The sequence below is a fragment of the Geospiza fortis genome, unplaced genomic scaffold (genome assembly GCF_000277835.1).
Source record: "Geospiza fortis unplaced genomic scaffold, GeoFor_1.0 scaffold157, whole genome shotgun sequence".
Taxonomy (NCBI): Eukaryota; Metazoa; Chordata; class Aves; order Passeriformes; family Thraupidae; genus Geospiza; species Geospiza fortis.
The window spans coordinates 2407005-2434474 of NW_005054314.1; the positions used below are offsets into that span (position 1 = coordinate 2407005).

The 27470-nt window shown below is 38.9% G+C and overlaps 1 protein-coding gene across 1 annotated transcript in view; it reads right to left on the bottom strand.

The window, feature by feature from the left end:
• TENM1 (teneurin transmembrane protein 1) overlaps nt 1-27470 on the bottom strand; it is a 781733-nt gene that overhangs the window by 103631 nt on the left and 650632 nt on the right. Inside the window, exons 9-13 of the mRNA XM_014306575.2 lie at nt 25341-25540; nt 23719-23929; nt 20446-20547; nt 19214-19408; nt 16126-16326 (exon numbers count right to left, since the gene is read on the bottom strand). Coding sequence (XP_014162050.1) covers nt 16126-16326; nt 19214-19408; nt 20446-20547; nt 23719-23929; nt 25341-25540 — 909 coding nt within the window. The remainder of the gene's footprint in view (nt 1-16125; nt 16327-19213; nt 19409-20445; nt 20548-23718; nt 23930-25340; nt 25541-27470) is intronic.

Genomic DNA, 27470 nt, shown 5'->3' on the forward strand with positions numbered 1-27470 from the left:
TAATCTTTAATGAAGCGGAGATACTAGATTACTATCTTATAAAAAATATCCTAGGTCAGTACATACAGTCTTCACTCATAAGGCTACCTTTTTTTTGGTTCTGTTTTCCAACACAAGATCATACTCGAAATTAACTTACCTAGTTATTGCATTTCCTTCTAAAAATGAATTTTTCCCCCAAAATATTGAGTCTAAATATTCTTTAATGAAAACCAAACCCAATTTTGTAAGCACCAGATGTAATGAAATGAGGTTTCTTGGTTTGGACCAGGCACTTTCCTCAGCTACCCTAGCTGACCTGCAGTTCAGCCAATTCACACTTCGTCATCACTGAGGCAACCTTGAGACTTACATTCTTTTTGGTGATTTCATAAGCCTTCAGAAGTACTGTTTACCATGATAATGTATTCTTCTGCCAAGGAAATCCTAGATTCTCCACAGACTTCTCATGCAAAGCAAGGGAAATCAAGACTAATGTCATCCTATTAATGCTGTGGTAGAACATGCAGCTTTAATCCACAGCTAATTCAAACAACTAAGATCAAAAAAAGGATTATCAGTTCAGGTTGTCCTGCTTTTAAATGCAAAACTATTTCTTAACTCCTCCTGCAGATAAACAAGCCCAGAAACCTTTGTGTAGCAGGGAGCCACATTAGCATTTATGTTTGTATTGAGGGTTTCTGCCAGAGACTGGACAAAATGAGATACTCCAGTGAGTGCTCAGGGACCAACTGCAATGGGAAATTATACAGTAACTTTAACTAGGTAAATAGCTGCAAATAAAGCTGATGTGGCAAAAATTCATACAGAAGTGAGATGGACAGCAAGTCAGACGTGATGCAACTGTTCAGTTCACTGGAGCATCTTCCTCCTTCCAAAGCAGCTGGTCCTAGAGGACACAGAAGCACCACAAAATGCAGCAGAGACAGCACAGTGGGGAAGGGCTTTGAGCTGTGGGTCACTGCAAGCAGCTGAGACAGCCAAAAATGTCTTCTCTGACTGAAACAGCTATTCCACTCCTCCTCCTCCTCCTCCCCATCCATCTCGTGTCTCTGTGATCCCTGCCTAGCACTTAGCATGGGAAACTGGTGAGATGATTCAGATCATGGAACTGTCAGATCATTATTCAGTTTATTTTCCTGGGTTAATACCTGCCAGCTAGCTGAGCTAAATCAGCCCAAGGAGAGATCAAAGCAGCCATACAGGCAGGATGAGGGAGGAGATGCAAATCCCAGCCTAGACAGAGACTGTCCTGCTGAGGAGCCACAAGCTGTGCCATCATCTGACTGCAAAGGACAAGAGCAAAGAGATGACTTCCGTAAGGTAACAAGGGAGGCAGGTGACAAGGGGAACAGTTTGGATTAGTTGACTCAGGGATATTACATCACAAGCCTTTACTTGTGCTGGTCCATTAATTGCCATTCATTCCTACCATGTTCAACGCCACGCTCACAATACCTTAGCTCCTTGACCATGCTGGTGTTTAGGTTACACAAACCCATCTCTCCCCTGCCACTCCTCTGTGTCACAGTTTAGTGGGACATACACCTGCCTGCCTGAGCTCTGGGCAGACCTTGTGCCCAAGCTGGGTTGCAGGCTGGTCTGTGGCTGAGACCCCACTCCTCAGCACATGTGAATTTTCAGGGTTCCCAGGACACCGAGTCACCCAAATTCACAGTAATTCATGGCCCCGTGGCAGTTTTTGTACCTGTACACTTTGAAATCCAAACAACGTTCTCCAAATGCAGGCCTGGAAAGTTAATTTTGGTTTTGAAGAAAGCCCAGCCATGCAGAGTCACTGTGAGCATTGTGCTGGCAGAGTGCTGAGGGATGGCCTCAGCTGACCCCAGCAGCTTCCCTCAGACTTTCATCAAATACAGTTTGCATCAAACCTAAAATTCCAAGTCCTTAGACTCACACCAATTAATGAAGAAGAAACTTAAAAAATGTTCAATTCAGCCTAGAATTTTTACTGACATGCCCTTAATTCTGAATGCTCATTAATTTCTTGGAAAAAGGCAAATGTGAGCTGTGAACCATTATTTGTACATATTCTTGAGGAGGAGACAAATAGTTGATCATTCCTGAGCTAATCTAAAAAGCATTAAAAATTCACTCCACACTCTTCATTTTAATTACCTAAGTCAACAATGAATTCTTTCAAATGTGTTTTATAATAAGTTCCTACTTATGTGTTATGAAAAGGGAAATTAAAGCTAAATATTTTATAATTTGTAATGATAGGGAAGATTTTAATGTTAATTCAACATGTGTCAGAAATAACTCCTAGAAAATCATGCTAAGAATACAAAACTATATGTAAACAAAAGTGGCCAAATACTATGAAATACTCATTATACTTTTGTTCAGTGGTAAGTCTTGTTCTACAGATAGTCTAAACTTTCAGTATTATATTAATAATTTTGCTATCCATTTTTTCATAAGAAGTTTTCCATAAAGATTAGAAATTAATCGACCCTGACTTTCACCCAATAAGCTTAACTGCTAGAGGCAGCAAAAAAAAATCACCTATCTAGCCCTAATAAAGAAGTTTTTTCAATTTAAATATACATTACATTTAATAAGTTTCCATGATAATTTCAACAATGTTCCTGAGCTTTTTAAATTACCTTCCTGCTGTGTCCTGGAGACAACACTGTTCTAGCTTTTATTTTCAGCAACTGACTTTATTAATATAATTTTTTACACCACAGTAAAGTTCAAAAATGTAAAGTTTTAGGAGTTTCAAAAGCATTTCAGCTTTTTCTTTTCTTTAAAACCCAATGGAAATTTGTTCCCCTTAAAGAAGGTTACCTAGGAGTGCACAGTAGAGTTTTCATGCAGACATCTAGTTGTACATGTCTGTACTAGAGAGATGTTATTTTTATGATACAGTTTATCTTATTTTCCCAATTGACATAAACTTCTTTGGCAATCTGGATGTTAACTGCATCTGATCTTGGCTTTCCCAGCAGTGTCACAGGACGTTAGTCAGGTGTGTAATTTTGAACATTCTTAGTCACAGCTATGCCAGTCAACCATCCCTGGAAGTGTTCAAGGCCAGGCTGGATGGGGCTTGGAGCATCCTGGCCTTGTGGAAGATGCCTTTGCCTACGGCAGGGGAGTTGGAATTGCATCATCTTTAAGATCCCTTCTAACCCAAACCATTCTGTGACCTATGATCAAGCAAGGGACAGCTTTTTTAGGGGCAACACAGCAGTACTACACGGGTTTAGCCAGTGTCCAGTGGGACCGGCTCTTCAAGCTTGAGATGGAAATCAAAGGGAGTTGCAAATGTCTTCAAAACATTAATGCTAAAGTCCTCCTCTGTCAGCTGCCAGGTTTTGTGAACATATTCCCTTTGGAAAACTGAAATAATTTTCCTGTGTGGAGAGGCAGCAATGGTGCATTGCCCATCTCTTCCCTATCCTCCACACCACTGAGGAACATGTGATGGGAACTTGCCACAGAACTTAATGTGAAATTTAGTACCATCAGAAATAAATCAATACAATAGATTATCCCCATATGACTGATCTATTTAACATAAATTTATAAAGAATAGAGCTGCAAAAGACTTCACAGGATCATTTATTATCGTTTCAAATTAAATCATACCTGGCATCACTGAAAAGCTCCCAGCAACAGAGAGCAGGACTCTACTATGACAGGCAATTCATACCACTATCAGACCATCTTCACAAAAAAATATTCTCTCAATCTGAGTTTCTCTTGCAGCAACATTCCTTATCCTTCTCTTCATGCATTGCATGCTAATATCTGACACTGAAATATATTAAAGGTCACCTCACAATAGCACAACAATGTGCTGCTGTTGTGTGAATAAATTCAAAGCAACTCTTTCTGCAAAACTATTGCATTGAATTTATTATCATATATCGCTCCAAAATAATTTTCACAGTCATTTCCAAAGATTCTGCCCTTGCCCAAAGTGGGACATGGTGGCCCATCTCAACAAAAGACTCAAAGAGGTAGATTCATCTCACCTGACCTGAAACATTTGTCTGCGATACTTTTCTATTACAGTCTGTTATCAGACTAGAATGCTTAAATTTATTCAGCTATTGATATTTATCCTTTCTGACACTGTCACGAAGCAAGACTATAGCATGCATATAAAACTATGTTAAGCCAAAGAAGAATTATTTGGAAAAATTCTTAAGGAGAAAACAAGTCCAACTCTAAATTGCATTTGCCCTCATTTCTGGCTCTGAATGATGTTAGAGAGGTTCATAACATATTCCAACTATTTATAGTTTTCCATGAATTACATAGATATGTACATGCCTTAGCCCCCTCAAACACCATTTTTTTCTTGTGTCTTCTTGATATCATCTAATATTTAAATTCATATTAAGTACCCTCTTTCCTGCATGATTACATGACTGATAACCTGTTCCTATTTTCTCTTCAATAGATTGCTGGGTTTTGTTATGAAATGAATTAGTGATTCCAGAAAATAAGCTTTTGTGTGGTCTCCCTAGCATTTAAAAAAAAAAAAAACAGCACAGCTGAAATCTGAGTAAAGGACTGGCCCAGGCACTCTTTATGTTTTGCTCAGTATTATCTCAGGAGTTGTTCTACCAGGAGGCAAAGAGGCATTTCAGGAGGTTGGGTCTTCCTCAGAGAGACAAGGGTTGCAGAAAAGAACTACTGAATAGCCAGTAATTCAGCACAATTATTGCACAACCATCAACTATATCTACCAAAGGTAAAACTTCCCCAAAACTTCTTCATTCCCCAAACATTACTTAATTTTTAACCTTCCTACTGTAAGTTCTATGTATAAAACCTTTCTGGTGTCTTGCCTTGCAGTTACCTAACTACCTTTCTTATCTTCTTACCACAGGCCACAACATATAAAATAAACCCACTGGAACTGAAATGCTGTATCCTCACTGTTTGTTACTCACAATGTTTCACTACCCATAAAGTGGTGCTTTTAATTGCTCTCTGGAAATAATCCTTCCATCATCTCATTGAACTTATTCTTGATGCATTAGGTACTCTACAAAAAACTCTTCTGGCCTCCAGTAGGAAGGTTGCCATTAGCACTACCGTGTATCACAAAATATGTGAATGCAATTGCATTTAAAAAGCCCTTTAAGGTAGTTTCTGATAATGCTACATCTATTTACAAGCATCTTTCTGAAACTGGAAGCCTCAATTTGCTTGAAAATTTATTTGTGATGAAAAGTAATCAGTGGACAGACAGAAAGGTCTAGAGGGCAAATACAACAGAGGCTGGGGAAATGACAGAGTAACTTTTTCCTCTTCTGAGATCTTTTATCACACTTTTTTCACCCAGCTTTATTTTTCATCTGATGAAGATTCTCTTCCTGATCCAAATCCAATTTATATATATATAAAACCTCACTCTATATCGATTTTGCTGGGGTTCAAAATGGTATTTTTACAGTACAAAAATTTAATCAATACAGCCTGAAGAAGTTGGACTGGTAATGGTAAACATACTAACAGATATTTCATTTCAGGCAGCCAGAGCACTGAAAATTGATACCACTGAAAAGGATTCCTCATTTGGCACTGGGAACATCTCTGTTTACCCAGCCACAGCACTGGTGTAAAGGAGAACACAACTATGCTGGGCTTGCCACACAAGAGACTTCAGCTGCAGAACTGTCTCATTTTTAGAGATGATACAGGTTGGCAGGTTGGACGAGGCCAGTGTGGGCAATGTTTAAAATAAATGAGCAGAAGTGTAACTTAATAGCAAGGAAGATTAGACTGACACAAGGGCAAGAAGAAGCACGAAGAAATATGACCAGGACATTTTTAAAATATTGTTGCCCAAGTAAATGTGGAGATTCCTTGTCAAATTTGGTCCTGTTTTATAATTTGTCTTCACTGTTTCATTTCAAGTTGTACTGGTAACACAGCAGTGAGATGTCAGTCATCACTGGAGACTTATACTCTGACTAACAAGCTCTGAAATCCTCTGCAACACCCCAAGAGCCACAAGAGGAAGTGCTGTGCAACGTCTACCTTGTTGGATATTTTGTTTGATCAGGAGACTGGTATGAAAGCAGTCCAGAACAATCTGTCATGAGCTGTGGTGAGCGAGATGAAAGCAATGCCTTTGTGCTCACTCACAGAGGGGAAATGCAATTCACAGTTCCCGGGACTGAAAAGCCAGTTGTGCAGGAAAAATGGGAAACCTGTTGAGCAAGTGACAGATCACAACAATCAGGGAAGGCATGAGGCCTGTGATAACCATGAGGAACATAGAGAACAACCATGCCTTTGTGGGGAAAAGGGAAATAGGCAGAAAGATAGCTCAGCAGGTTCATACACTATAGCTGTCTCACAGCTACAGCCTGAACTAATACAGCATCAAAAGAAAATAAAGGTTTTGAGACACCTATTTTCAGCAAAAGTCCAGCACATTGTCTGAGGGGATCAGGGTATGTCTATATAAGCAATAAATCTTCTGTGGTACACAGAACAATGATTGTTAACACTGATTCAGGCTCTGCTCAGAATATAAAGCTTTCCACAATTATTTAATTACTAAGTTTGATTAGTGATATCCAGTAAAGAAGTAATGATTTATTTAAGCATTATTTGCAACAAGTAGGCACCATCTTTAATTCACTGGCTGACAAGATGACCTTTGGATATGAGTCCACTCCCAAAAATGCTGGTCTGTGCCCTGAATGTTGGATGTACTTGCTGACTTCAGTAATGAAGATATATTTTACTTATTCTATTTTGAATGAGCTAAATATGCTGAAAAGGTGGGCATTGGCATTACTTCTCAATGTATTACAGCAACAGCCATTCAGATTCAGCTGTGTAAAAGCAACTGCAGCCCAAAAGTGACAGAGATGCCATTGTTGCCCAAATCAGACACAGAGCTGGCACTCAGAAGGAAAGGGGATAATGATCTGCAGAACACACATCTATGCACTAGGACTGAATGCTTTTAAAAGAATGTGATTTTTGTATTATTTTTCCACTGAAGAGCCAGTCTACATGGACTAGTCTAGATGGAAATCATGTTAAGCCTGGACAAGAGAAGCTTCAGGGTGATCTAACTGTGGCCTTCCAGTACCTGAAGGGAGCAAGGAGGAGGGAGAAGAACAGTGGAAAAAGGCATGTAGTGATAGGGCACAGGGAAATGGCTTTAAACTGAAAGAGAGTAGGTTTAGATTAGGTATTAGGAACAAATTCTTAACTCTGGGGGTGGTGAGTCACAGTCACAGGTTGTCCAGACAAGTGTGGGTGCCTCATCCCTGGCAGTGCTCAGTGCCAGGCTGGATGAGGCTCTGAGCAACCTGATCTAGTGGAAGATGTCCCAGTTCACAGCAGGGAAGTTGGAGGGTGCCTTAAACCCAAGTCATTCTATGATTCAATGAAAGAGTGAATCAACTAAAATAAGGCTCTGTGTGTTTCCAACAATCAATCTGTATTACAGGAAAAACTATTGTGAGAAATCAAAAGTCATCACCAGCTTCTAAGTAACATCTCAGGTTCACAGACAAAAGCAGATGAAGAAGCTGGCCTTGCTTCCTCCCATTTTAGCACAAAGAAACAATTCCTTGGACAAAACTCAGCAGCGAGGCATAACAAGCTCTTGCACAAAACCAAGGAGTGCAGCCTCAATTAGCACAAGTTCCACAGCACTCAGCATCTGCCTATGAACACTGTGTCCATCCACAGGCAGGGAGCAAATGTCCCTGTGCTCACAGCTGAGCCTGGGCAGGTGAGGGCAGACACAAAGCAGCTCCCAGTAAATAAACCACAACTTCCTCTGTGTCAGCAGCACAAACAGAAATAGCAGCATGCATCTGGCAGCTGCTCTCTGCCCAACTGCTGCCAAACCAAAGGTGCAGCTCATGACTTGCATTTTTTCTGTGAGCCTGGTACCAGCTCCTCAGAGCTGGCAGAGGCACCATCAGGCTGGCCACCCTTCTTCAGGGCATTTTTGAATTCAGCATATGGGGGACCAGAGCAGGAGCTAACAATCACGTACCACGTGAACAATCAGCCGTCTGCACTCCATCAGAAAATGATTTTGGACCTCAAGGTGATAGACATTATTTTAAAAATCTCTTTATAAAATAGCCAAGACTTCCTGACTGAAGAATGACATACCTGAATGTACACTGTAGCTAAAATACACAAGGAGTTTTTGCCCCATTGCCATTAAAATATTGGATATTATTATAAATTTAATTTTATTTAAACATATTTAAGCAAACGTCCTTAAGGAGGGCAGTGACTGGGAAATCCTTACATGTCTACAGATATTACCCTTGCAACAATACACACAACCAAAACCCTCAGAAATGCATAATGTAGGGAAGTTCTCATGGGTTTGACTTCTAGCAATAACAATTGCCTATTTTCAGAGGAAGTTAAACTTCACCGACTCGGCTGCATAAATATGTTGAAATGATAGCTATTTTTGTACAACACTTACCATGACAACAAAAAATATTATAAATATCTGCCTTTTAGGGACTGATGCAGCACATTTTGCACAATAGTTGCTCCGAAATTCACTGAAGGACAAAACCTCTAGTTCTATTGCTCTTTTGTACCCTTGCTCTTACAATTCCCATTTGTGCTTTTTCACCTGTGAGGAAACAGAAGGTCACTCTAACACAAGAGCCCTCCTTTAAACGATGGTGGTATGGATAATTTGTGAGAGTTTCATCTTTGGATTCAGCTTAGCAAATTAAAAATGGAAGATTTCCTATGTCATTCCTGGGCTACTTTTCCCCTTCCACTGCAGCATCCACCAGCAGAACTCTCCCACAGCTCCTCTACTTCAGAGTCCTCTTTTACAAAGGGTTATTGTGGAGTACAAGCTTTCCAAAGTCAGAATATCCATTTTGACATTTTCTTGAATACAGACTGTTCATGAAAGACCTTTCCATCCTGTACCCTGTCAGTTGTTTCAGCATGGTTCTTAACCCCTGTTCAGTACATTGAGTTCTGTGTAGGTGATAAGGCTGAGATGTAAAAGAGGGATGCAGGCATTTAACTATAAATATACACCCTTAAACCCTTGCTTACCCTACTTAATTCAAAGGTCCTTGAACCACTTCAGCACCTGAGTTGCTACTGAAATCCCACTTACTCACCAGGTTTTGCTACTAGATAATGACAGCAGCTTTATGTTAAGAACTCTAGTTTTGCAATCTGCAGGACCTTGCACCAGCGTTGCCCAAGGATCCTAAGGAGCATCACTCCCCTGGGGCTGGCCTAGCACAAAGCACAGTGAGGGGACATTTCCCGGCAGGATGGACTCCCTGGAGAGGCATAATGCCATGCAGAGAGGAAAGGCTCTGTCAGCCTCCAGAGTGGAGGGTAAACAGAACCATTTTGCCATCACCAGAGCAATTTGGGTATCTCCATCCTGAGTAAGCCAAGAGACAGAAGCATCCAAAACTGGGTCTGGGGATGTGGAAAAAGTAATAGCTTGCTGTGAATTAGACTAGGATTTACAAAAGCTGACTTAACTAAATTGCATTTACACTGGAATAAGGAATATTTCCATTAATTGCTGAATGAGGTGCAGACAGCAATAGATTAGGAAACTTAATTTTCAGGAAGAAAAAGGAAAGGGCCATTATTTTTGGCATATCTGCAAAATAAGCCGCAATCAGTTGAAAAACACCCCATGTTTCCTCATTGTATATCTCATACCCTTGACTTATCCTATTTCTTAAATCAATAAATTACTACATCAGGTATTTTTGGTTCCCTGTAGACTGATTTAAACATAAAGGATAATTAATTTTTATTAGAGTGCTTCTTCACTGCCTTACATTTCTCATGTTTTAAATTCTGTAGCAACACATATTAAATGTTCCAATCTTTAACTAGTATGTTTTCAATAGAAACCTTGCTCACCACATACGTTTTTGCAAACTCTTGCAACTCTACAGGAGATACAAATCAAACTAGTCACACATTGTTTTTTTCTCTTCAATGAAATATACAGTAGTCGGGAAGAGTCTTTCTACAATGTCAGACAATGTACAGCAGGGGAACTTCAATCATCCTTTTAATTAGCAGAGCAGTAACAGGCAAAGCTCCTCACAAATTACAGAAAGAGGACAGTTAGATGAAATTAAGCAAGTCCATCATTTCTTAAGAACAAAACAGTGAAGGACATTTCCAGTATAATTATAAAGTTCTTGAGATTTGTCTGAAATAGGGAGCAGAGGGGCAGCACCAATGTGCAACTGAGCAGTCTACAGAAAATGCACGACATTACATCATGTACTGAGGAAATTTCAAGGCTATTTTCACTACTGCAAGCTCTTTGTAGTGAACATCCTTGTCCTTGGTAAATGAGAATGACTGACACCCACACATTGCAATTCCCTAAACCTGAAGGGTTTCTGATTACGATGAAATGGGTTCACCTAATTATTTTTTCAAGCTGCAGTTTTTGATGTTTAATTTTGAAACCTATTTGAGATGTCTTGAACTACATTAATATACTGTATTATGCCTTAATTTCTTTTTGAAGTACTTTACTGTAAAAAATGCAGACATCTAATGATTTTTAAATTACTCCACTCTGCACATATCAATTTACAACAATTACAGCATTTTGCATTTTTCAAAGCACTTCAGTTTTAAAGACGTTTTTTGCTTCACAAGATATCGAAGGAAGAGGCTGCTGATTCATTTTTACCCTTTGTAAATTACCACCAATCTTGCTAGGAGAGCTTAACCAAAAATAGATATGCTAAATATATACCATCTCCATATAATCATTTTAGGATGAATGTTTTTGTGACTAAGAACTGCCAGTATTCTTTTCCCAATCATAATTAGGTTGCTTCAGTGATATAAATGGATTCAGCAGAATTATGACAAATGTCCTGGAGTGAGGGGACAGAAGTTGGCCTACTTTGTCTGAATAGAGTCTAAAGAAATGAATGCAGGACAGGATGTCAGAGGCATCAGCTCTGTCACAGATTTCTCAGTCTATAATATTTTAGGCACAGTGCTGCAATTAATTAGTGACTCAGGGCTGGATTCTCACCTAAAACACACTGGGACTGCACTGCTGGTATCGCTGCAGTTACAATAATTTATGCAAGGCTCTGCCCCCCTGAACAACTCTGTCATCCATTTTCTCTTGATTTCTCTCCCTTAATCTCAAGGCTCCATGTTAAAGGTGTCAATCTGAGAACAGAAGATGAGTTTTTTCGTTCAGTTGATGCCGCACCCTCAATTAGCCAGAGCTTGCCTTCTACCTGACAGGAGCAGTCAGCACTCACGAGTTTGATTTTCTCTTTCTCAAAAGCACTGCCTAGACACCTCAAGGGGAGATGACTCATTAACATCAAGGCATTTTGGGTGACAGCCTATAAATAAAGCAACAAAGATCCATAGACAGTAAGTAGAAAGATGACTATACTGAAGTCCTGGTGATATTAAAATAGTGCAATATCAGTCTTCCATCCTACTGACTGTGTCATTTATTGGTAGATCACACCCCTACTGCCCAGGTTAGCTGAGATGAATGCTGAAGGTCTCACTGATAATGGATTTTCACATACTATCATAACAGGCTTCAGCATGGTGTAAAGATGCTGAGACTCTGAAATACTCCAAGGATGACCTTTTTCAGTACAGGTGACTTTCACAAAACATATTATATAATCAGTCTGACTTGGAACAAAGTATGAAATTTCTGTTCTCCACATCTCATAGAGGCAGGGGAAGACTTGATGAGAAATGGAACTCAGTCTCTTGTACATTTCTCTTGGGCACATCTACTGTCAGATGGCTAAACTAGTAATGGCTAAATGTCTTCAAGCACTTTGGTGTGACTTGCCAAAGTATGACCAAACTAGGAAAAAACTTAAAATTAAATGGGCAAAGTGATAAACAAGATAGCAACGAATTAATTCCAAAACAGAATGTCTTCATTTGTGTTGTGAGCATTATAATGGATTTTTAATTTTCAGTGCTTTATATCAGAGAAGCATTTGTTTTTTCACAGGCTAATTATTAGAGAGATGAAACCACATTTTCTTTTTTTTTATCATGAGCTAAAGCCATTTCAATGCTTGAAGATCATCTGTTTGCTCTATGGTTCATGTTACTGTTGGGAACATCTTGGACAATGTAGAGCTGTAGCAGAGCTGGTGCTATTTCTTTTGGTCTTGGAAACACTTTGAGAATCAAAATGGTGAAAGACAGCTCTTTTCAGAGATGTCTTTGCATCTCTGCCTGAGATCAGCTTAGCTTGTCCCAGATGCCTGTGCTTCTCTTCAGGCAAAATGGACCTAACTCCCCTTAATGCTTGCAGCGTCCAAAGAATACTGCAGAAAGCAGGACAGATGTTCAAGGTACAGCAAGTAAAACAACTAAAAAAAATAAAGTTCCTGTAGAAGAAGAAGCTGGATCTCTGTGTATTTCAGAATGGACCACACCACAGGCAGCAAGCAACATCTGCTCTGGCCAGTAGGAATGGAAGAATCAACCATATTATTTGAATAATGATTGCAGGCTTGGGATCCTTGCAACTGGAATTTTAACAGCTGTGTACAGCACTTGAAAGAACTCTGCTGGAGTAACTCTGTGTGGCTTCTCTACAAATTTCTGACACTGATATAATTTTGAAGCAGTGAAAGCCACAGCTTGTTTTTGACCTTCAGCATTAAGGCCAGTTGACAAACAGGCACAACAGGCTAATCCATCTCCCTCATGGTAAATACATGCCAGTATATATAACCATATACATGTCAGTATATATAACCAATCTATATCCATATAGAATAGTTAGAACACTTTGATCTTGCCCATATAATAAACCAAAGATAGACAGAAGGCACTTTAAAAAATTTCTTCTCCTGATCACATATGGCTGTCGAAAAGACACAATGTTGTTTTGATTGGTGTAGCTAAAAATCTGCCAGAATCTTTCCAGGGTGAAGTACAGTTGATGCTGCCTAAAGAAGGCAGAAGAATCAAAGGTGTATTACCTGTGTGTTTGTAGTTAGCTGATAGGAAGAGCTTTTACAAAGATGCTCAAAAGCAGCAAGGCAAAGCTTAAATGAAAACCACGTCATGTCTGGGAGAGGCAAATTGAAATCTAAGCTAAGAAATGAAAACGACTTTTCATGGAAGTTCAATACTGTAGGGTGGAAAAAGGCCAAATATATCTGAAACAGATATCCAGCCAATGATATTGAAAGGATGGATCTTAACAGAGCTGAACAAAAAGCCAGCCTAAGCTGTGTCCTACAAGTAGTATAGGATTAGCAATACTAAGTGTTGCAACAACTTTCAAGCCATATTGAACTGCTTTTATTGAGAACCAATTTAAACACAATGAAAACATATCCTGACAGCTGCTTTGGAGTTCTGCAAGAGGATTTTCTGCCCCCCAAGGGATGGCAATTGTCTGGCAATAACTTTAAAATAGAAGGAGTATCTGGAGGTGGTGCAGTGATATTGGGTTGTGCCAACAGGTCAGAGCAGAGATCAGGCTGGACACTGGAAAGGACTTCAAATAATTTGCCAGTCTTTCACCTCACAGAAAGAAACATGATTGCAAGACTTGGCACCTATTCAAACTAGGAGTGGAAAGTGCACTTCTTAGCGGAGAGGGCCAGACACAATTGAAACCATTTATCTGGGAAATGGTAGACTACCCTTCATTTTCTGTCTCTGTGTGAAGTTTCACTTTCAAAAAACTAAACAGAAACTATGAGTGTCAAGCAAAAACTAAAGGATGATTGTTATTTTTTTGTAATGTTCTACAGAAAATCAAACAACATGAACAACATGGTCTTTTGCAGCCTCAAAAATCCATGAATGATGCCAGAGCTTAGGCTGGGCCTTCAAACATTGGCAATTCTTAAGGATATGCACGCGTCACAGTTACCCTTCATCTCTCTTCTTCTGCCCGTACTGATTCTTGTCCTTCCCCGGTCTGCCACTTTTGAAATGGAAGATGGGCAGCTAGGGCAATGTATCATAGAGTTGGCTCATCCCTCTTCAGGTTGGGCCACATGGTATCAGGACCAATATATTCAAAAACATTCTAGAACCTTTGCTATTTCTGCCTTTTTAAGTCTGCCAAGATATACTAACTTCTATTTTAAAAATCCCATAAAACGAAATATAACGTATCCTTGTGTTTTGAAAGTATTTGCAATTTGCTGGGGAACACAGAAATCCTCAAGGCAAGACCCTATATTCTTCAAGGTGCTACAGAAAGGCAAATTTTCACAGCACTGAGAATGATGTGGTACAGAGATGGCAAAGTACAAGGGTTTGAGGCAGGCTAAGAGACTGCTGGCTTCTCAGCTGCAAAGCTCTGTTGTTGTCTGACTCCAGACAAGCAGTCTGTGCTTCACCCATTTAATCCTCTCCATTGCACAGAACCTCCCAACTTTCTCCATTCACATGTGATAACTCCTTTATTGTGACCTTGTTACTCCTCTTATGTTTCCTTACTAAATTCATTGGTGTTTTCCCTACTCACTAAAATCAAGCTTTATTTTCAACATATACAGCAATCACTGATCCTAGGAAGAGCATCTCAGGCACAAATGAACATCTATACTTCAGTCTAACACTCAGCATATTGCCAAGAGCATCCTGAATCTAGTCTAACACCTAAGAAGAAACATATTTGAAAGGAGAAGTCTGAAGCATCTGGCTATGCTGCCTGTTGGCGGTTGGAAAAGCATCCTTTGATAACTCAGGATACACTAGGGATAAAGAGAGGCATTTTCTCTACTGATGGAGGTAAAGAGGTTCCCTTCCAAAAATGTTCAAAACAGCATAGGAGTTTATTTATTAGCCTTTTGATGCCTTACTTAATATCTCACTGCCCCATGCAGCTGATACAACAGACCCTCTGGGACTAACACTGCTTTTTGAGCCACAATAACATCATATTAAAACAGAATCAGTTTGCAATATTTTTGAGTAAAAAATTAGTACATAGCTAACACCTCTCTTAATTATTTGCTTCATCAGTGGAAATATTACTATATAATAAAATACAGGATAAAAATGCAAGCAAATAGGCTTTTGCTGAAAACCAATAAAGAGTCAATTCTAATCAAAGCAGGTGCCATATCTGACAGTGTCAGACTAAAATTGCATGCATTAATTTTGGAGTGTAGAATGAATGCAAGGTCCTTGTAACAAACACTGAAAATTATTAGCAGGTCAATATTTTGTTGCTTAAAAATTCATCATGTAGAGGAGAATTTTACAAGTCCCTACTTAAAGACCATAATCACACACTTTGAAGAGCTGTGCAAAATTTATACTGTTCCAAGTGCTCTTCTGAATGATGATTTCTAAGAAAAATTGGTGACTTGGACCACTGGCTGCATTCCACAGTATTCAGCAGATCTGTCACTTGCATCTATTCTCTACTGGGATGTGCTACTTATCATCTGAGATTCTGGCTCTGTGGGCTCTATAGGGGAAAAAACAGTAGTACATACACTGCTAATGACATGCTCCATTACAGAGCAAAATGTGCAGAGTGCATTTATTTCAGGAAAATGAAATGTAAATGTATAAAGCATGTAGGAAATCTATTTCAACTCTTAATCCAGCTTAGGGGGATCAAACCTTGATGGTCCTCTGAGGAGGAAGAGAGTTTTTATCCCAGCATGAGAGAATTACTGTCTTTTTTGTTTAAAAATTTTTTTCTTGACAGAGCTTTCTTACTCATCAGTCATTGTGTTTGGATTTTTTTTTTTTTTAAAAACATCTTCCCAATCTCTCTTGGAACTGTGGATTCCCTGATTACATGAGCCTGACAGGTGCTCAGCAGCTCAGGTGAGAGTCACATTTGCCAGCAGTGCATGCCAGCAGGTATCTGCCCTCTTGCAGGACTACTGTTCTCAGTGTCACACCACCAGACAGAAACATTTTTGTCATTGAGAAAATGCATTTCTTATCCTTGGCAACTGAAAGCCAGTTGCTGACAGCCCATGAAGTGCCACCCCACAGTACTCATGGTTCACCCCTATCTTGTTTTTTAAATTCCTATCAGCACAGCAACAGCAACTTTCTTTCAGGCCTCCAGCAGAAAGCACAGGCAATGTTGATTATACCAAGTCTCCATCATACCTGTGGAGCAGTCTGGTCCTGTCCACTGTGGCTCACAGCTGCAGAGTCCTGTGTCCAGCAGGAAGGTGCCATGGCCTGAGCACTGCTCCTGGCACACGGGCAGCGCAGTCTCACAGTTGACCCCGCCCCAGCCCGTGGAGCAGTGACATTCCCCCTGCACGCACACGCCGTGCCCAGAGCACATGGGATCCAGGCAGTCCTCTGGAAAGCAGGGAACATACAACTCAGAGCACAAAACTCACACCTTTACAGTTATTTACTAGTGAAATACAACAGGGATTTAGATTAATTTGATGATTTTTCTGGTGCAAATACTCAACTGAAACAATGTTAGCAAACACAAGGGAAAAAGAGTCTGTTAACATCTGTGCAAAAGTGTAAGTCAAAAACAAGGGAAAAAGCAAGCACATAGACTGTTAGAGGCCATATGAATCTCTTGATGTGGATTTTGTCTTTTTTTAAAAACACAGATTCCCAGGACAGGTCTAAGGTCTAAGTTGGTGAGGTCTGTGCTTCAGTAGTAGGGCTGGGAAACAGCTGGAGCAATTAATAGTTAATTCTGTAATTGTGCTTTGTATTTCCATTTGGGTATTATTGCACTGTGTTTTATTTGCATCTGGGAAAAGAAAGATTTATTCTTCTACCTTCCTGTAAAAAGCTATCTCTATAGCTGAAAATCTGCTACAAAAAAAGGTTATCCACTAAGATTGAGTAGTGAATCTCTGACTCAATGCTTGCTGTAAAAAAAATTCCCATACACATAAAAAATATGTGCTGGGCAATTGCAGGTAATGAACAGCTTCATAAAAGTCATAATGTACTGATGAACAATTTGCAAACAAAGAACTAAATTTGTTCTCAATTTGGATTAAACTATTCCTAGTGAAAAATTCAGGAGCTCTGTAGAGGAATTTAAATCAGCTGGTTAGTGCTGTATGTGCAGCATATTCTTTCACAAAGCCCCAGCACTGCTTTAACAAGACAGGTTTTAAGCAGGAAGCAGCCAGCCTTCCCTGGAGGCTGCAGGAATTCTGTGGAGCTGAAGGATCTGTGGGGTCTGACTATGGGAAACAATTAGCTAGAAGCCTCTTGATGTTATCCTGTGCTTCAGACTGATGTTAGAGACACTGTGAAAATTCTGCAAGGTATTTCTCAAGTATCAGCACAAGTACTGTTTTAATAATTAAACTGTAAACTTAACAAACAGTATCCTGTGTTACAGGAATGAAAAGATGTTTTCTGCTCCAGGAAGGGAAGGCTAAATACTTCAGACATTGAAATTAATGGCCTCCAGTTTATAGGACCTTTCAATCTAAAAATAAACAAGTAAAGCTTTCTCTTTTGAACTGCTTTGCCACCAACTCAACATTTTATTTCAGGATTTATTCTGTACCTTTTTAAGCCTTCCAAGCTTGTGCACAGTGTAATTCTGAGAGAGGGAATCAGTGTTTCTGGACAATGCACATGTTGCTAAGCATAGGACAAAAATTCACAGCAATTTTCCCTCCTCCTGAGACAGCTCTTTATTTTGCTGATATTTTAAAATTAATAGAATGACTCCATTTTAGGAATGATAATCTGGCAGGACAAATTCAAGGGACCCCCAGAGCAATGAATACATGGAGTTACTGGTGCTCCCCGGATGGTACATCTGTTGCTGTGTCTGTTAACAGCACTGCTATAAGACTAAATCTTGTTTACATACAATGAAATAATCTTAATTCCTTACAGAATTCCCTAACTACTGCACAAGCTATGTTTTACAGTACAAACTGAACAGTCATATCAAGGACACACTGTTACAATAAAACCCCACCGTACTTGGTTCCACCATATTTCAGTATTTCTACATAATTACACCTTGTTTTATAATTTAAATAAGTTTCTTACCGTAAAAATCTAATGTTTTCCCAGTCTCAGTTTCAATAGCTGTCTGAGTCCATTTATGTCAGTTTTTCCCCCTAACCATTTTACAGGATCTCATTATGGCAAGAAACAAAGCAACTGAAAACAGCAGTCAGCCTCTCACCAGCCACAGGCTTGTGCAGCATCATGGCCTCACTGAGGAAATCTGTGTATTACTTGTTTTTTCCCATTTGGGTTTTCTTGGTTTCTGAAACTACCAACAATTGACTATGTCAGAAGCATTTTCTTGATCCTCCCTTTAAAAACCATTCCAGGTATGTCAAATCTATCAAATTCATCCTGGACATTTTTCTGACTAGAGAATTCAAGCAACATAAAAAGCCTCCTGTGTGTGCTACTCAAAAGAATTACTGAAAATCTCTACAGCAGGACACACAAAGTATGCTGTCAAGAGCTCCAGGCTAAGGGGACTAGTGAAAAATCATCAAATCAGGGAAAGCGAGAGGAAGAGTTCTGCTTTCTGAGGCCATGCACAAGGGAAGAAAGTCAAAGCTGATGAGCAATCTCAGACATGCTGAGGGAAACAACAACTGCTTCTGTTTATAGATGAGGGCAGAGACACATCAGTACCATAACCAGCAAAAACACAATACCTTCTTCTCACAGAATTTCCCACTTTTTGTTAGCCAAGCCTTAAAGGATGCCAGTTTAGTGCTGTGAGCAAAGGCTCCCAGTAAAAATGACATATGACAACAGAATTACACAATGTGTTCTGGTAAACTAATCTGTTTGCTGCCCTTTCAGCTTTATATTGTCAGAAAAATCTAAGATATAACAGAATGAGAAAGGGAAAAGCTGATTACAGTCATCTGATTGCTCTGGAGAACTACCACATCATGTTTTGTTTAAATGATCTTCTGACTGCCTTACCCTGAGCTTTTGGCCAAATAAAAATAAATAATTTTATATTTTCAAATAAAAATGTGAACTTTATGTGATCAGTTCGCAGGAGTGTTACCAAGACCTGAATACCTTTACCTCTGAGAAAATTCTATCTTAATATTACTTTCTGTGAGACAGTAAAGGTAGATTTGAGCAAAATAGTTCAGCTTCACAGAAAGCTAATCACATCCCTGTGACTTTTTAACTACCTTAAACCAGGTAGAAATTAAAGACAAAAAAATCAAACCCCCCTGACTATAGAGAAGGAAATTTCACAAACCTTCCTCACAAATCTCTCCTTTGTATCCAGGGACACAGATGCAGACACCCATGATGCAGGTACCATGGCCAAAGCAGGTTGGATCAATACACTGCTCTTCTGGAACATCACACTCTGGACCTTTCCAGCCATTTCGACACACACAGTGACCTTTCTCATATTCTCCATTTCCACTGCACAGCACTGGGCAGGAATCTGAGGAAGGCAGATTGACCTTTTAAATGTATTTACATACTTACATAGATTAACATTTATTGCATTTATCGTTCTGTAAAATTGCTTTTCCACTCCAGCTCCTCAATTCTTCATTTGGTTCAAGGGTTGTAACAGACTGAAATCTCTGAACTAGGCAGTAAGCAGTAACACAATGTCCTTGTCTCCTCAGTCTGCCTCTCTTGTATACCTTCATTTTGACCAGAAATGGGATATCTTAAAAGATAAAACCAACTCTCCCCTTGATTGGCCTCTGCAAAAAATTTGCAGGGGTGGCTGATTTTCAGTAAGATTAATATTTATTTCCTGTGAACTGAAGCAAGATCCTACCTTTTTCTTCTAAGAAGCCTTAATAGCATTGAAATTGTAGCCATTACTGATCTGTATGTAAACCAGCAATGTGGAAGCTTACTTTTACAATCCAGTATAAATTTCTGAGCCAATTGAGTCTTAAAAAAATAAACCCTAAATTTGAGGAGACATTGGGAAATCATGAGAACTTCTGGACATCACATGCAGCGGATAATGGATAATACTGACAGAAATATCTGAAACAGAAGTAAGCTCACTTAACATGCTTTTTTGCCTTAATGCTGGAAAACTGTCTCTAAGCTGCTTTAGGTTTCTTATCTGCACCCTATTCAAGTTAAGACTACAGAAGCACTTGATTTGCTTATGTTTTCTCCAAAGTGAAACGGTTAGTCACTTTTAAGTAGCACAAAACATTATGCTATGCTAACCACCTATTAAAAATGTATTTTACAATCACAGACAGGATGCAAAGGTGGATGGAGGAACCTATTAAATTTGAAAGTCAGGGAGGGAGAAGTGGTTGATCCGTGTTAACTCAAGTACAGCATAAAGAAACTTTCCACATGTGTGCTTGTACTGTATCTGCCATCTGGCTGGAAAAAGGAATTTAATCTCCTTTAATCACTTTGAATCTTTGCAAGCCCAGCAGTCACACACCATAATCATGATCCCTGTCATGCACCATGGGTCAGTTAATATGAGATTACCTTTTGCACAATCAGGACCAAGGAATCCTGGGAAGCAGTGGCAGTGGCCTGAGATACATTCTCCATTCCCATTGCAATTAGTAGAGCAGTCATCCAGGATTTCTGTTTATTCAGGCAATTGGGCACAAAGAAAAACATAAATTGGTTGAATTTGAAATGAATGGCATCTTCACCTCACTCTGCAGGACACATCTCAACATACAAATAGGTGCAGAAGCAGTAAAAAGCCCATTTTCATTCATAGGGAGAATAAAACAAAACTCCTGTTCAAGCAGCTTACAAATATTTATTAGATTTCTTCTTGACAGTTTTGAGATAACAGGTGCATCATTTATATTACAACAAAAAGCTTTTAAAGTAAGTGTTCATGTAAAATTTACCACCATTAAAAGCACTGCAGGAACCTGAGTATTTGCTGAAAAATGTCCACCTTAAACACTTTCTTTTCTTGCTGAAGTAATTTGTTTGAAACCTGTTTATAGAGTAAATTGCCTTCTATCATGTTCATTTGAACCATGTGAATTCAATCCCTTAGAGAAGGGCAGGATTTCCACTTCTATACAATCAGATAAACAAAAATATAATCTTTTGTACAGTGATGAAATTCAATGTCATAAAGAACTAAGAACTAGATTTGCAGGGAAAAACCCCCACCTTCAGTTCTGATCTTAAACTTGCCCATGTTTTATCTCACAGCTTTGGATATTAGGCCACTTAACCTCACACATCTGAGGAGAGGCTCCTATCTGTACATGGATTAGCTGGTTCCAATTTACACATGTATTTGCTACAGGAATGCAGTGGATTCACTGATTTCTATGGATTTTCCATAAAGAATATGAAGTAAATTCAAGCTAAGATGATCCTGTGTGGAGTAGGTCACTGTCAGACCAGCTCCAGGACTGAGGGGCTCTGCAGCCCATGCAGCTGCTGGATGGCAGAGAGGCTCTGGAGCCAGGGGAGCTGGGACTCTCCAATGGTCACATCCACTAAGAGATGTGGTGAAGTACCTCTGGCTATAGGAAAATGGGAAACTTGACACCTTTCCCACAAAATCATTGAGGAGAAAGAAGAAAAATCAGGTATACAATTAATAAAAATAATATAAGTATATATATATATATATATATATATAAAACTGATATATTTAATTTGTTATATTACTGTTCATTATCAACTCTTCTATTGCTGTATGTGTGCACTTGCCTGCCTTCTCTCAGTTTTCCTAGAATCACATAGCAAATGATCCCTACACTGACCTGAAGTGAAGAATGAATGGTTTGAGAAGTTACTTCCCCTCTGTGCAATGCCCACTTTGGGCTGCCCTTTCTTTAGTTAACAGAAGTACTTGAAGCATGTCACATTTTGCATGCAATTTACCCTCCTCAGGAAAGTCTGATCAGAATTTCAGTAAAAATCAATTTTGTACATAACTAACACGGAGCATCTTGAAATACAATCTGACAGAGGCTGATGAGGGGCACAGCTGGTTCTCAGGAGCATTTGGCAGAGATGCATCCGAGCTCTTGCTCTGTTCTAAGGGTTTCTGGTCCTGGCTGATTCCTTTGTTGGCAGAGATGTCAAATATGACTAGACCAGTCTGGGTAAGAATAAGAAGAATGCCTCAAGGATATAGATTTTTTAGTTTGGTGGAAAAGAAGAAACAATCAAGTTCTGATGCACATAAAGGACATAGATATATATCCTCTAGATATATAGATATAGATATCCTTGATATATATATATCAACAATATAGATTTTTTTTGTGGAAAAGAAGAAACAATCAAGTTATGATGCACAGAAAACCAGGAGAAGATGATACACAGGTTATGAAAACACAATAGCTGGCAGTATGCTCAAATGCACAAGCTGTAGAGCCTTGCAGCAGCATGAACAGACTTCTTCCCAAAAATATCTTCTTGCAGGCATTTTGAAGATGAAGCACAAGGATTCCTGCCTACACTGTGTCTCACAAGCTTCCCCCTTTCATAGTCTCTTCTGCTTATTGGCCACAGAAGAGATGGACAACATTTTAACCCAATGCAACATGAAATAAAGTCTAGCAACTAATTTCATTTTGGGGGTGGGGGTGTGGGGGAAGGAGAGGAGTAGACATTATGCTACTAAATGAAATATTATTTAAACCCTCCTGTATAAACCCTGCTGTCTTACAATAAAAATAAACAAGGGATCAGGAATTCGGACACTGGGCTGGGATGGAGTTTGGACAGGTTTTATGGTCTTTGTAGAGCATCTTCAAAGATGCTTCATAAATTACTTGACTCTTATTTTCTCAGATGGAATTGAATAATGGCCTATTTTCTTGTATAAGTTCAACTTTTTTGAACAGAGCAAATATGAAATTTTACACCAGAACCAGTCATTACAACCCTATCTCAAATTCTGATTTTTTTCTTCTATGCAAGTCCTTCAGAATCTGGATATTTGAATCATACTGTCCTGCTCTGCAAGGTGTTTACCACACAGTAAAAATAGTATCCACTTGCTCTCAAGAGCAGATGGCACGTCCATTACTAGTAAAGACATCTTGCTCAACATATGGTAGAACAGGTTAACTAAAGGGTATAGTGGTTAAAGTCTTGCAGCAAACTGAGACTGTCATAAATACAACACTTCACCTAAATTTAAATTCCAAAAAGGCCCTATGTGTGAGGACTGCTCACTCACAACACCTACATCTGCAAACACTTGCCCACCTATGCATGTTAAAAAGGCAGGAGGAATCTCATATGCAACCAGGACACTGACTCCTGTATTTGTCCTCTGTATTCCAAACAAAATGGTGCATTTGAGTAACTGCATAAAAAACCAGCATCCATCCATCAAACAACACTCACAAACAAATCCACAAAAGATTTTCTAAATTACAGCTGACTAAAACACTGGAAATAAAGACTTAAAGCCTGGGTAATTTTTGTAGGATTTATGGCCCACATAAGTAGAGAGGGCAGATATAATCTCTTTTACTTGGAAAAAGATAACACCAGAAATCATTCAAGCATTTAAGCTATCATATAAAAATCTTAACACATGAAAACTTCACACTTAATTTGATAACATCCATCTGTAATATACAAATATTGCTATTTGTCTAATATTGACTTAACACGATGTTACTCTACTGAGGTTAATTAAACTAAGCTGAAATAAAACATATTTAAGAGAATACTTAAGATGAGCTGGAATACATCAAATACATCTTTGCAATGTAATAATCATAATAATAATAATTTTATAGTGATTTTTCTTACCAATAGCTGTAGTTAGTACAAACACTTGCTCTACTTTCTTTCCATCATTGTAGAATGCCATATGCCAAGCTCCTTGATCCATGTACTCGATGAAACCTGTCTCTTGCAGTGAAGTCAAGATCAGGTTCCTGGGAGCTTGCTGAGGCTCCTCTGAGTTTTTTGGTTCCTGTTTAATTAACTGTTTTCCATCCATCAGTTTTACAAAATCAAACTGAAATAATAATGAGCAAAAATTAACCACCTAGCAAATATTCATGAATCTACTCTGCATGTCTCCTTCAAACATGAATTAACAGTTGAAATCTTAAGAGGAATTGCCTAAGTATTCACCAATGCAGACAGCAATTGCATAACCTCGTCAATTTGGCTTAAGTTTACATATAAAAAGCACTATCATAGTTCAGAAATGTGGCATCAAAACTGGCATAGCTGTTTGCTATGGCAGGGTAAAATCAGATTTGCTGCACTAGATACAGCAGATTCAGTCCAAAAATTACATCTCTTCAATGGGAATAATTCCAAAATTCCCCAGGTGTAGTGTCTGTGCTATGCAGCTATTCATCTCAAATGCCAAGAGCAGATTAAAAACCTGTAGTTCTTTATCAGATTTTTAAATGCTTAATCCCCTTGATATCACTATCAGATATCAAATCCTCAATATACTTTTTCTTTATATTTAATTTTACTAATGCAAATAAGTATATCTTTTATTACAGGAAAGTTCTTAATACCAGGTGGGTGCTGACAACTTCAATGCCTGTTAACCTCAAAGCACCAGAGATTGCTATGAAGCCCTGTTCAAGAAATACAAATATTTCTCTAGGTTTTTTAGGCCTTCTGATTTTCAGTTATAAGTTCATAGTCAGCTCAACAGCAGATCCAGCTTCAATTAAAGTCAGTGACAGCTGAAAGTGCTTATTTCTAATATCAAAACTCTAGTAAAAATTTTTTGAGGTTAGAGTAGATGATCTCCAGTGGTCCATTATAGACAATCTTTCCATGATTCCATGTATGTTTATCACACTCTGTGCAGTGTGATCCTGCTATAAAGAAAGATGAAAAATTTACTATCCATAAAAATGACAGCTTCATATGTTAAATACATTAAGCCTAAACAAAAAAGTTGAATGTGACCAGCAATATTGCATGTGACTGTTTAGCTAGATTTTCTCTTGCAAAATCCCCAGGAGTATGCACTCAAAAATTATTTTGATCTTAGAAATCAGAGACAGGTTTTTTCTTTTCTATTAACTCTTTAGACTGACTGTACAATCTATTTGTTTTAAGGGAATCATAAAAAAACTCAAGCATTTTCAAGTGAACTGGAATTTCATCCCTTGCATAGAAGACACTGGATCTATGCAGCAGGACAGTGTGTACCTGTTCAGCCTCCCAGACAGTCACATCCCTGAGGTCACAGCTGCTGACCTGTCTGCTATGACACTGTGCTCTGAGAGAGCATGGTTTGAGGGACTGCCAGAGCTCAGCAAAAGAAATGGATAACCAGACAGGTTACAGCCAGTCCTTTCCTCCCTCTCTGCTTTGAAAGCCTGTTGTGAACACTCCTGTCCACTGCTCATTGAAAATATAAGTGTGATAGAATCAGCATCATTTCCAATTACCTGAGTGTGAGTAGGTGGGATGTTTCTTCTGCCATAAATTCCCAGCAGAGAATCCTTTGCCAGTGAAATGTTGAATTTCAGGTACACGGGGTGATGTATGGTAATTTGGAAGCGCCAGAATAAACCAGGTGGGATGGTCTGCATAACCTGTGCTCCAATCTCCACTTCTCCCGTGTCTATGGCCCGGCCCTTCTGAAACACTGATTTTCCAGAAACAAACAAATAGCCAGTTGAGTATTTACAGAAGAAAGTTACAAGGTATAAACATGCCTTAGATATATTGGACTATACAAAAGTCAACTTCTAACACTGATTACTGCATTTTTTATTCAACAAGTCAGAAAACAAACAAACATGAACAACATATTTCCAACAGCAAGTGTCACGGTGTATTTTTGTCATGATTTTTGCTGATTATGAACACTTTACTGATTATGAAAAGGTGGAACTGCTGCTGTGTAAACCATGGTCTTTGCCCATCAACTATGCAACCAAAACACATTTAACTGTGAAAACACAGAGCGAGGACAGTGGGAATTTCTTCCTCTGGCACAGATTTCTGACTGCTCCTGAAGGGGCATTGCAGAAGCTACACAAATGGTCCCCCAGTGAGGACAGAAAATCCATTAAACCTGGTAGTTCAGAGCCCCTGTCCAAGGCCTGGATTTCTATTAATCACCATTCCTAATGGTTTTATTATGGCAGTGTTAATCTAGTCCTGAAGGAGTAAAGAACATCTGTTCTGGCTTGGTCTTCATGAAAGCATCATGGGGGCATGAGGACAGGGAAAGGCACTCTGAAGATAAAACTACCATAATTTCATAATGCTGGACAATAAATTTGCAGACATCTACAATGTGTACCTTCACACATGTGTGAGAGTGCTGAAACACAAAGGGAAATTGAATGCATAAGGAAGACTTTGCCAAACTAAATTGGAGCTGGCTTTCTTTGCTGGCTCATATGCAATCTTTATGTTTTTTACTGCCTGTCTGTGATCAGCATTGTGACATGCTGCAAATCCTGACCCAATCCTGCTAACATTTGAGCTAATTCCACTGAAAGGTTTGTAAAGCTCTCTTGACATTTCCATACTCTGAACTAAAGTAAAAGCAGGATAGTGTGTGGCATTAGAGGACAAGTCAAGAGAAGATTGAATTCAGCAGCCATACCCATCTATGTTTCATTTCATTCCAAAATCACAATGAAAAATAACCAGAAGCAAAGTGACTGGAGCCTCATCTTTTACAATACATGGATATAAATATCTAAACCAACATAATGTACATGAAATTTTATAAATCACCCCTGGAAATGAAAACAGCAGTAGCAAAGCTAGGGCCAGCTTTTGCCTGAGTGTGTTAATAACAAAGACCCTCTGTGGGACCTCACATAGGCTTTAACTAGCGTAGGAAGTACTTAGCATTCTTAATGAATAGAGATTTAATTTACAAGGCAGGAGCAATTCTCAGGGCACCAGATCTTCCAGCTTTACAGCTGCTTTGTGTCATCAAACCCACAGCAAGAATGAGGGACTAACTTATAACACCTCACCATGTAAATACATCTATTTTTAGAGTAGGATCTTGTAATATAGTACTCTAAAAATACACCACTTAATTTCTGAGTTAAAATATTTCCAAATTGCTACTTGAACAATGTTCAAGGTGAGACTACTTCTGCCCAACTTGCTTCATAGAAAAAATTTTGAACGTTGAGTTTTGAAAAGAGAATTAAACTTTCTCTGTTGTACAATGAAAGTGGATCCCCTTCCACCCCAACCCATAATAGATCCTACTTGGCTTATGTAAATTTAAAAACCTTCTCCCCTATTTCCAATACTCTAGAGATATTGAATCTTAATGATTCTTTTCAAGCAATTACCCTGGGTTAAGTAAAACACTATGGTTTTTTTGATGATATTGACACATGGTAATTAATATGATTCAATTACAAGACAGTAGAGCACTAAGCAAAAAGTTAAGGATACAGTATAATTTTTGAAGCTAAAGGCATTACTGGTCAGTGTTCAAGGTCTTTAACATACAGTAACTACTTCTTGTATTTTGGAGTGAGAAGGTCTGTTTCCTTGTTGAAAGGAAAAAGTGTTGTCAGTCTGGCTGAATTCTC